Raw genomic sequence first — 12,055 nt, forward strand, 5'->3', positions numbered from 1 at the left:
AAAATAAGATTTTATTTATTTATTTGACAGAGAGGCAGAGAGGCAGGCAGAGAGAGAGTGGGGGAAGCAGGCTCCCTGCCAAGCAGAGAGCTGACGTGGGGCTCAATCCCAGGACCCCGAGATCATGACCTGAGCTGAAGGCAGAGGCTTAAGCCACTGAACCACCCAGGCGCCCCATACCTTTATCAGTCATATTTCCCTGTGGTCTGCATTTATGATGAGTTGACAAAGACAAAAAATATAAATGGGTTTATTGAATCCATTTTTCCTTCAAAATGAATTTATTTTTTGTAACACAAAGAAAGTAAAGTGATAGGTAGGCTTTTAAAACACAGGTTTCTTTGATATCTATCTAAATGTAGTTAGATAGATAGAAAGATATCAAAGATTATAAAATATATGTAGATATATATTTTAAAGATTTTATTTATTTATCAGAGAGAGAGAGAGCAAGTGAGCACAAGCAGGCAGAGTGGCAGGCAAAGGCAGAGAGAAGGGCAGGCTCCGTGCTGAGCAAGGAGACCAATGTGGGACTTGATCCCAGGATCCTGGGATCATGACCTGAGCTGAAGGCAGTGGCTTAACTGAATGAGCTACCCAGGCATCCCTTCTTTGATATATTTTAGGTAAAGTGTATAACTATATTGGAAAATGAATGTAGATTTATTCAACAAGGTTTACAGCATTTCTAATATTTAAAAAACAAGAAAATTATGAATTTTGAAATGAATACATGATTGCTTAAACAAGGAAGCAACTGAACTATAAATAATTTAAATTATATTGTTAAATGTTCTTTGTGTTTGGGATACCCGGTGGCTCAGTCAGTTAAGCTTCTGTCTTCACCTCAGGTCATGACCAGGTCCTGCACCAGGTTCCTCACTAAGCGGAGAGCCTGCTTCTTCCTCTGCCTGCTGTTCCCCCTGTTGTGCTCTCTCTCTCTCTCTGACAAATAAATAAATCAATAAAATCTTTTAAAAAATGTTCTTTGTGTTTAAGCAAAAATTACATGATATGTAGATGTAAAAGAATGAGGCTGGATCTTTTACCTAAAGTGCATACAAAAATTAGCTCAAAATAGATCAAAGACTAAATATTAGAGCTAACACTATAAAACTCTTAGGAGAAAATAATCTTGGATTGGGTGACAGTTTCTTAGCATGACACTAAAAGCACAAGCAACAAAGAAAAATTAGATACATTATTTCAGCTAACTCTTAATCTGTCTTTTCTCTACTTTCAAAATACCAACACATCATCGTCAAAGTGGAAAAAAATTAATAACCCAGAAGACTGAAAGAACATTCAAGAAACTTGAAAAACACACACACAGATACTAAAGCAATATTGAAAATAATTGAACACAGGACTGTCAACAGGATTAGATAAAGAGATCAATAGATCAGAACAGTAAATGTAGAAAGAGATCTGAATTTCAAACCAGTAATAAAGAATGAAATTATTCTCCAAACTATGGAAAGAGGCCAAATGTCCATCAATTAATGAATGGATAAAGATGATGTGTGTATGTATGTATGTGTGTGTGTATATATATATATATATATATACACACACACATACATACATACCTACACACAATGGAATATTATGCAGCCATAAAAAGAATGACATCTCATCATTTGCAACAATGTGGACGGAGCTAGAGAGTATTGTGCTAAATGAAATAAATAAAAGATAAATAGCATAGGATTTCACTCATATGCAGAATTTAAGAAACAAACCAGATGGGGCCGCCTGGGTGGCTCGGTCATTAAGCATTCAACTCTGGGATTTTGGCTCAGGTCATGATGCCATCGTTATAGCTGCCTACATCATCTAGCTGCCTCTGGCTCCCTGCTCAGTGGGGAGTCTGCTTTTCTCCCTTTTCCTTTCCTTCTCTTCCTAACCCCTCCCTGCTCCTTGCAAGTGCTCCCTCTTTAAAATAAATAAATCTTAACAAAACAAAACAGATGAACATATGGGAGGGATCAAAAAAGGAAAGAGAGGGAAACAAAGCATAAGAGACTCTTAAAGATACAGAACAAAATGAGGGTTGATGGGTGGGGACCGGGGATTGAGTTAAATGGGTGATGGGTAATAAGGAGGGCACTTGTTATGATGGGCCCTGGGTGTTGTATGTCAGTGAGGAATCACTGAGTTCTACTCCTGAAACCAATACTACACTGTATGCTAACTAACTAGAATTTGAATAAAAAATTTGAAAAGAGGGGCGCCTGGGTGGCTCAGTGGTTTGGGCTGCTGCCTTCGGCTCGGGTCATGATCTCAGGGTCCTGGGATCAAGCCCCGCATCGGGCTCCCTGCTCCGCAGGAAGCCTGCTTCCCTCTCTCTCTCTCTCTCTCTGCCTGCCTCTCTGCCTACTTGTGATCTATGTCTGTCAAATAAATAAATAAAATCTTTAAAAAAAAAAATTTGAAAAGAAAAAAAAGAATGAAAAATTCAATAAATGTTGAGACAATTAACTAGTCATTTGGAATAATGTTAAAACTAAATCAAAGTGCAGGTGGAGTCAAGATTTAAATGTAGAAAATAAAAGTAGTCAGGAAATGTAGGTAACTACATATTATACATAGCCTTCAGGTAAGAAGGATTTTTTAAAAGGATAAAAAATGCAGATCTCAAAGTAAAAGATCCACAGATTTTACATTAAACATTTAAAACTTCTAAACATCTGTATATAAGAGACTATCATTAATAACTTAATAGGCTGGGAAAAAACTGGTAAAAGCTAGATCAAGGGTTAATATATTTAATATATAGAAAACATTATTTAAAACTAGTAACAAAACATTGGGGTGCTGGGTAGTTCATTCAGTTAACTGTCAGCCTCTGGCTCAGGTCATGATCCCAGAGTTCACAGATGGAGTCTTGCATTGGGTTTCCTATTCAGCAGGGAGTCTGCCTCTCCCTCTGTGCTTCCTCGCTGCTCATAATCTCTCTCTCTAGCTCTGCTCTCTCAAATCAATAAAATCTTTTTAAAAAACTAGTTACAAAGCAAATTCACAAACAGAAAAAGGCCATGGTACAATAAGATATGAAATGTTCAATCTCTAGGATTTAAAGTAAATTAAAACTGCAACAAAGATAGCACATATTTTGAAAAGACACACACAAATAATATGTGATATAAAAAGTACAGGGATCAAGACTCCGCTATGCTGACTGGAATATAACACTGATGGCCCTTCTAGCTGGCAATATATAACAAAAGCCTTAAAAATGCATTATCCGGGCACCTGGGTGGCTCAGTGGGTTGAGCCGCTGCCTTCGGCTCAGGTCATGATCTCAGGGTCCTGAGATCGAGTCCCGCATCGGGCTCTCTGCTCAGCAGGGAGCCTGCTTCCCTCTCTCTCTCTCTGCCTGCCTCTCCGACTACTTGTGATTTCTGTCAAATAAATAAATAAAATCTTTTAAAAAAATGCATTATCCCCTAAGGAAATAAGAATAAGATATTTTAATAGTGGTATTTGTAGTAGCCAAAACTACATACCCAACAAAAGGGACTAATTTAATAAATTATTAATAAATTATGATATAGCTCAAATGTTGCAGAAGTCTATTAATTGACACATAAATATGTCTACAACACGCTAAGCGAAAAAGCAGTAAAACAGTGAATTTGTTCTAAGTCCATCTTAACAATTCTTTTTTTTTTTTTTTAAAGATTTTATTTATTTATTTGACAGACAGAGATCACAAGTAGGCAGAGAGGCAGGCAGAGAGGAGGAAGCAGGCTCCTCTCTGAGTGGCGAGCCCAATGAGGGGCTGGATCCCAGGACCTTGGGATCATGACCCAAACCCAAGGCAGAGGATTTAACCCACTGAGCCACCCAGGTGCCCCATCTTAACAATTCTTACATGTATAGAAAAGTATCTGGAAGGATATATACAAGGTGTTAACAACTTATGTTAGATAGGATCAGACAGCATTCTGATTTTTCACTTATTTCCTTTGTGTGTACGTATGTGTGTTCTTTAAGGACATGTTTTGTTTAGTAATGAAAAATTATTTAGGGGCGCCTGGGGGGCTCGGTTAGTTAAGCATCTGACTTTGTTTCAGCTCAGGTCAAGATCTCAGGGTGGTGAGATTGAGGCCTGCACTGCAGTGGCTCCACACTCAGCAGCGAGTCTGCTGGAGATTCTTTCCCTCTGCCCTTCCTTTGTGTGCATGCATGTGCGCGCTCTCTCTCTCTCAAATAAATAAATAAATAAATAAATAAATAAATAAATCTTTAAAGAATTATTTAAAAATTAACACTATTTAGACATAATCTGATTTACATTTAGTTGTATTTTAGTTAAAAAAAATTCAACAATTGGGTGAATTTGGATACACAGTGAATATTAGATGATAGGACAGAGTTATTGTTAATTTCTTGGGTCAACCATGGTACTGCGATTATGAAATAATGTCCTTATTTAAGGGAGATGTATGCTGTAGTCTATGGGGTGAAGTGTCACTTTAAAATACTGCAGAAAAAAATTTCATAAAGAGATGAAGCAAATAGGGCATCTACGTAAGGATATAGGGGTGTAGTGCTCTTCCTTCAACTTTTCTATATGTTTGAAGATATTCACAATAAAAAGTCAATAGTTGAATTCACAGTTTGCCTCATTTAAAAACCTAACAAGTTTCAAAACTTAACCAAAAGTTTTGAAAAAGGGGCACCTGGGTGACTCAGTCAGACTTGGGCTCAAGTTGTGGTCCCAGGGTCCTGAGATCGAGCCCTGCATTGGGCTCCCTGTTCAGCGGGGAGCTTGCTTCTCCCTCTCCTCTCAGGCTTGTGTTCCCTCTTGCTGTCTCTCTCTCTCTCAAATAAATAAATAAATAAAATCTTAAAAAAAGAAAAGGTATGAAAAAGTATAAATTAGGTAGTGAAAAAAAAAGTTCCTCATCATTTCACAAAGACTTATAACAACTGAGTGCAATTAATTTCTTGTGGGTATTGGTTTTCTCGACTGCAAAAGAAGATGGTGCAGGGCGCCTGCGAGCCTCAGTCAGTCAAGTGTCTGCCTTGGGCTCAGGTCATGAACCTAGGGATGGAGCCCCACTTCGAGTTGTCGGGGGCTCACTGCTCAGCAGTAAGTCTGCTTCTCCCTCTCCCTCTGCCCCTCTCCCTCTTTTGCTGCTTTCTCTTGCTTTTGCTCTCTCTCAAATAAATAAAATCTTAAAAAAAAAAAAAAAAGATGGTGGAACTTTCTGCCAGTATTTTCTGAGTGTATATGATGGACCAGGGCAATGGTAAATATGCTTTAAATTCACTGGGGAGGGGTGCGTGGGTAGTTCAGTCCTTAAGCATCTGCCTTCCACTCAGGTCATGATCCCAGGGTCCTGGGATGAAATCCACATGGGGCTCCCTGCTCAGCAGGAAGCCTGCTTCTCCCTCTCCCACTCCCCCTGCTTGTGTTCCCTCTCTCACTGTGTCTTTCTTAACAACAACAACAACAACAACAAAACAACTACTGGGGAAAAATCATTAATGTCATTTCTACTTCTAGAGAACTCTGAGATGATTCACCCACTTTAGAGTTCCTATTAACTGCAAAAATTCTGAGGTGTTTCTCAAAGTAGGTTTTATGGATGGATTACCAGAAATCAAAGAATGTAAGAATTAGATTTTAAGTTTTGATTCTGAGCATAAAATTAATAAAATCACCTAAATCATTGGGATGACAGAGTATTTCAGTTCCTATTTGCTTTTCTGTTTACAATTAAGTTGTACCGAGAAATGTTTTGAATGTCTAAGGCTAATTTTTAAAACGAAAGATAGGGAAGGGACTCTGTAGAGGAGAGAGGCACTGGTGTCCGGGGAAGGCACATAAGCCTTACATGGTACAATGTAAGGCTTCATAGTAGGTTAAATAGGGAAAAGTGGAAAAAAAAAAATGAAGTATTTGAAAGGCACATGGCAATACAGGCTGAATGCAAAAAATATGTGCCACAACTGACCATACAATATTTACTTAGTAATCAGCAATTTAACTTCTGCAAAACACTACCACTTACCACATTAGGTATCCATTTTTAGTTTGAACTTTGTTGTTTTTAGGTTTCATTTGTGTCCACTGTATGTAAATTTGCTTAAAGGTGTATAGGTGTGTTTACAACTAATATTGTTAGTGCACGTTTAATTTATATTATAATAAAAATAATTTAAGTCAACACTGGGAATTTTCAAGTTTTTTCCTTTAAAAAGTTCTGTTCCTTATTCAAGTTTGAGAAGCACAGCATTAGGGATTTAATAATATATAATTTGATTTACAAAAGATTTATCTACCCATAATTTTACAGTATCAATTCTGTTACTTAAAATGAGATATTAGTGAATTTTCAGTTATTATACAAACAACTGAATTTAAACATACCAGGTTGCTTAATATGTAATTTATGTAGTTTGTATCTAGTCAAATCATATCATACGCACATTCAGTATTCATGCACATGAATTTATAAGAATCAAAATTTTTTTCCTTTCTTAGAAGACGTTTCTTTAAATTGATCATTTTCTGATTTTTCCAAAAACAATCTAGGGGATGGTTATTTACCTCTTTGGGTGTTAATCCAGGCACAAGCCTTGCCACAGTTTCCCAGTTGATGGTCTGATGGATTCCAATTAATGGATAAAGGATCATGTCCAACACCATTTGGTTGTTATTGTTCAAGAAATTGTTGTTCTCTGAATATCCACGACTCATCTTTTAGAACTAGAAATAAAGACAAACAGGTATATTTACATCTGAAATCCAAGAGTTTTTAGAACATTAAAAATCAGTTACAATTTATTCCTAAGAATTATATGCTACCTGTAAAGGAAAAATAAAACTGACCTAAAATAAATAGAATATACAGCTCAAATCTCTTAAAATATTATAGCATTTGAATATTATGGATTGATGGATGGTTAGACACAAGGATGGACAGATGGATAAATTATCTGATAAAAAAAGTATAATAAAATATTAATGGCAGAATATAAGTGGTAGGTATATAGGGGTTCATTATAACATTTTTTTAAACTTTGCTATGTGTTTAAAATTTTTCATAATAAAACAATGAGGGAAAAGTTGAATAATATATATCTTTCAAAAAAAAATCTCTAAGTGTGTTTGATTTATGCCTCGATTAGCAATTCATGGATGGTAGAGTTTAACTAAAAACAAAAAACAACAAAAATATATCCTGGTTAAAAAGAATTGTAATTTGGGGTGCCTGGGTGGCTCAGTGGGTTAAAGCCTCTGCCTTCAGCTCAGGTCATGGTCCTGGGATGGAGCCCCGCATCGGGCTCTCTGCTCAGCGGGGAGCCTGCTTCCTCCTCTCTCTGTCTGTCTCTCTGCCTACTTGTAATCTCTGTCAAATAAATAAAATCTTAAAAAAAAAAAAAAAGTATTGTAATTTCATTCTAGTCCTAAGCAGTATTTGGTTTATTCTTCTGTGAGTGAAGGTCCATGCTACAATGAAGGCTGAGTATATTTAATTTTTACTAATGTAATCAAATGAAACTTAAAAACAAGTTACTCTGACATTATACGATAAGCATAATCATTGTCATGGTGCCATGTGATTATTAGTTATAAATGGTGGGACATTCTATTAACAATTACAATCAGTTATTTCTCTATGTTTGAAGCAACTTTTTTTTGAAGTGTTTCTTCTTCCTTGTCCTCGGGGGAAAAAAACATGACAATTGACCTGATAAGAATTAATCCTTACCCACACCCAAACACTCCCTACCACTCAAATATAAAAAGCCAAAGCGCAGGCTCAAGCTCAAGCCCAGGCGCGTGTGCACGCGCTCTCTCTCTCTCTCTCTCTCTCTTTATTTTTATTTTTTATTTTTTTTTAAAGATTTTATTTATTTATTTGTCATAGAGAGAGAAGTGAGAGCAAGCACAGGCAGACAGAGTGGCAGGCAGAGGCAGAGGGAGAAGCAGGCTCCCCGCCAAGCAAAGAGCCCGATGTGGGACTCGATCCCAGGATTGAAAACAGTCTAATACAAAATTCTGGGCAGGGACTTGGGTGCTGTTTTTTTTTTTCCTTCACTTCCAAAAAGATTCATTTAAAATTTCTAAAATATTTATTGTGCAGGCACCTGGATGGCTCATTTGGTTGGGCATCTGCCTTGACTCAGGTCTTAATACCGGGGTCCTGGGATTGTATCCTCCTGGCTGCTTCTACCTCTCCCTCTGCCTCCTGCCATGCTATCTGGCTCACTCTTTCAAATAAATAAACAAAACCTTTGAAAATGAAAAAATAAATAAACGAGTGAATGAATGAATGAATGAATGAAATATTTATTGTGTACTGCAATATGCTGGCACCTGTTAGCTAATCAAAAACATTGTTCAGATCAAATACTTAAAAGCCTGTATGTATATTTCAAATGTGATACTCATTTATAATATACATGGTATTCTTATAAATTCCACTGGAATAGCTGTCACAGTGCACTCTATTCCAGAAAACAAGTATACACTTATCAAAAACTGACAGTAAGAAAAAATTGGAAGCTCAAATTACACTACTACTAAATCCACTCCCAATTTCATAAAAAAAGTTTTTTTAGATGTTAACGTTTAAGGTGAAACATGTTATTTAGCAGAAATGAAAATTATATTTAATGCACTTCGCTTTTGCTAATGCACATGAGATTCCTCATGTCCTCATGAGGAGACCCCCACCCCATTCCCACAACCTTGGTTTACTTAAATGTATTAAAACCAATCTAATTAAATTAATCTAATTAATTAATTAATTAAGACCAAAGAGAAGTCCGCGACTGGCACGTGACTTTGTTTCTTTTTTCAAATATAAAAAGGCTTTTGTAGAGCTTTCGGTGGAGGAAAGGGGAGAAACGAAGGGGCCGGTATGTCAGGTTAAAGGCCCTGGGCATAACAGAGGGTGGGAGATTTTTAAACAGACTCATCCCAAGAGAGAGGACTTGTGCCCAGCCTTCCTGACCACAAACGGGAATCGGGGCAGCTGGCATTCACCGTGAAGGAGAAAATAAAATCACATGAAGCCCAGGACGAAGAGCTCAAAGCCCTGCAAACCTTCGGCGCAGAGGCTCACTTCGAGGCGTGTCCTCACGGTTCCCGAGCCTGTGGTGTCGCCGCCTCCCCCTGTGGGGCAGAAACTCGCGGGGCGCGGAACCGGGGGGAGCGGACAAAGGCTCCGGGCAGCGGGGCGAGGCTGAGGGAAGATGCGGGCAGAGACACGGGGCGCGGCCTGGCGGGCAGACGCCGGGGTTCCCTGAGCTGGTGCGCGGGCGGGGCGGGCGGCGGGGACCCTGGGCTGGCAGGGCCTGCGAAGTGCAGGCTGCGCGCGGGGACGTTCGCGGGCGTTTCGGCTAGCGGGACCCCGGCCGGGACCCGCGGGGAAGGAGGCCGCGGAGGTAAGCCGCTGACTGCCAGCGGTCCCGCCCCTTGCCGCACTTCCCGCCCCCCGCCGGCACCCGAGGCCCCTCGGCGTCTCGCTCACCTGCCCAGGGCCGCCGTGGCCCTCGCTGCGCCTCCGTCACCTGCAGCGACCGGCGGAGCCAGCGCTCGCGCCATGAAGCTCCGGCTACCCCGCCCGCCAGCCCCGCCAAGCCCCGCCACTGCGCCCACACTCACCGCCCCTCCCGTGGGTCGGGTAGCGCCCCACTCCGCGCCGCCTCACCAATCACAGGCCAGCGCCACAGCGGCGGAGCCAATGAGCAACGAGCTCCTGCAGGACTGGGGCCCGTGGCCACACAGGCAGCTGAGGCTCGCGGCCGCGGCGCCTTGCCTTTGCCTTCCCCTTCCCCCTCTCCCTTTCACTCTCAGCCTTGTCGCAGTGCAGCGTCCCCACCCTCCCAGCGTCTCGTCTCTTAGCAACCAGATCCTGCCGGCGGGATCTTAAGTGACCAACTCTGAATCCAGAAGAAACGGAAACGGAAACGTCGGATAAAGATTGAATGAAGTAGTTGGCGCTGTAGGTCTCTTTAGTATACCTGTTTAGGTTAGGTAGAATGGGAAAGTTGTATTGTCGGAGGGACACCAAAAGTATCTTGGGGGAGGCATTGTCCTTATCAGGAAGCATCTCCTGAAAAAGGTAAATAGCTCTGGGTTACAAATTCAGTTTTCATTAACATTAATAGCGTGTTGTGGTGAATGCTATTACTGGGAACCGGCAAGATATATATAAGGTTCAGTTTTGTAGGGTAAGTATTACGTTCCAATTACTTTTATTTCCACTTGCAAAGTATCTGTTCTGAGAACCAAAACTCAATGTTAGAATCAGAAAGGACTGTAAAAGGGGCACCTGGGTGGCTCAGTTAGGCGTCGGACTCTTGGTTTCTGCTCGGTTGTAATCTCAGGGTCTTGAAATCAAGCCCTCCTCCTTCCTCAGCAGAGAGTCTGCTAGAGATTCTCTTTCCCTATCCCTCTGCCCCTTCCCCTTCTCTCTCTCTCTCTCAAATAAATAAATCTTTTATTTATTGAAAAAGAGAGAGAGAAAAGGACAGGGTTGCTTGAGGCACTCCTCGGTTGAGCATCTGACTCTTAAAATATTTTTTTATTTGAGAGAGAGAGAGAATGAGAGACTGAGCATGAGAAGGCAGAGGTCAGAGGGAGAAGCAGACTCCCTGCCAAGCAGGGAGCCGGGTGTGGGACTTGATTCCGGGACTCCAGGATCATGACCTGAGCTGAAGGCAGTTGCTTAACCAGTTGAACCACCCAGGTGCCCTGAGTCTCTGGCTCTTGAATTTGGTCTTAGAGTTGTGGGGTTGAGCCCCCTGGCTGGCTCCCCAGCTAGGTGGGGAGTCTGCTTGAGATTCTCTCCCTCTCCCTTTGCCCCTCTCCACCAGCCCCACTTGCTTGCTTTCCAATAAATAAATATAAAATCTTTTAAAAAAGAGAAAAAGTAAAGCCCTATCCAAACTAATAATTACTATCATGAGATCTGATGATTAAGTGGCTAACGGTGTATCAGGAGTTTTTTGTGATTATATCACCTCCTTCTACAAATCTTTTACTATTTTTTTCCACAGAGACCCTGAAGCTAGGCAAACTCTGTACTTAGGTAAATTCTTAAAGAGAAGCTACTTGCCCTCTACTTTTCTTTCTGCTAGGGTTGAACTCAGTTGTGATGGTGGTGAACCAGTTTAAACCATGAGGATTAGAAGGACTCATGTGATTGTGGAGTGAGAACATAGAAGAAACCTTGGCCCTGAATTACCCTGTAAAGTGAAGCTGCCTAACAGGGCCCTAGATTCCTTGACTACCACTAGACTGTTACATGAGGAAAAAAAAGCTTATCTTTTTTTTAGCTACTGTATTTTTTGGTATATTACAGAAGGTTAGGGTAGTCCCTAAAAGGAAAAGCTTGATCCCTGAAAGTGGTGTGCTACAATAACAAAGATCTAAGCTATGCATGGCATCAGCAGCTATAAGCATATTGTAGGCTAGAAGGCTGGTAACTCTTCCTATGTGTATTGGAAAGTGTCACTTGTGTTAACTTGGAAGGCAGATTATCAAGCCTATAGCTCTGAGGAAAGGAGTTTAGATAAGGTCAGAATGTAAGTTTGAGTTGGCTGACAGTGCTTGCCTTTAGCAAGGTTCAATAAAAAGAAGTCAGTTAATGATGCACAGTTTGCAAGCAGAGCTAGAGAATGGAGCTCTACTACCAGACCCCAATCATAACATTTGCTCCTGCTGTTGATCCACATACCATATGCCATCTCTGAGGAATCAGTTCAAGTACTTAATGTTTGAAGCTTTTCCTTACCACTCTTGTTTTTTTTTCTAGAGAAATATCCTTTTACAGAATGACAGAGCGAGAGAGAATCCTTGAAAGATGGATTTCTTCAATCTTTTTATTCCAAGGTGGTTTAAGTGACTTGTCCAAGGTCAAATAGCCAGTTCATTAGGGCTCAATGATCTCTGCCCAAGGAAGAATCTTTGGCATTGTACAGATGTTCCTTCCTGAGGCCTTTTATACGGAATGGGTAATTTTATCTAAGATTTCCATCTACTTCCCCCTGCTCACCAAGTCTAACCCTTTTATGGTCATAAGCT

General features: G+C 40.4%; 1 protein-coding gene across 4 annotated transcripts in view; it reads right to left on the reverse strand.

Annotated features, from left to right (window-relative positions):
• SANBR (SANT and BTB domain regulator of CSR) overlaps positions 1-9,804 on the reverse strand; it is a 54,191-nt gene extending 44,387 nt beyond the window's left edge. The window contains exons 1-3 of one of the 4 annotated variants that reach the window (XM_082746673.1): positions 9,498-9,719; positions 9,090-9,245; positions 6,566-6,724 (exon numbers count right to left, since the gene is read on the reverse strand). In XM_082746673.1, the coding sequence (XP_082602799.1) occupies positions 6,566-6,715 (150 nt within the window). In that variant the 5' untranslated portion in view covers positions 6,716-6,724; positions 9,090-9,245; positions 9,498-9,719. Of the gene's footprint in view, positions 1-6,565; positions 6,725-9,070; positions 9,246-9,497 lie in introns of all 4 variants that reach the window. The other 3 variants (XM_082746674.1, XM_082746676.1, XM_082746672.1) reach the window with 3 other exon arrangements.
• Between the last annotated feature and the right edge of the window lie 2,251 nt (positions 9,805-12,055).

Source organism: Mustela nivalis, assembly GCF_964662115.1.
Source record: "Mustela nivalis genome assembly, chromosome: 8".
Classification (NCBI taxonomy): Eukaryota; Metazoa; Chordata; class Mammalia; order Carnivora; family Mustelidae; genus Mustela; species Mustela nivalis.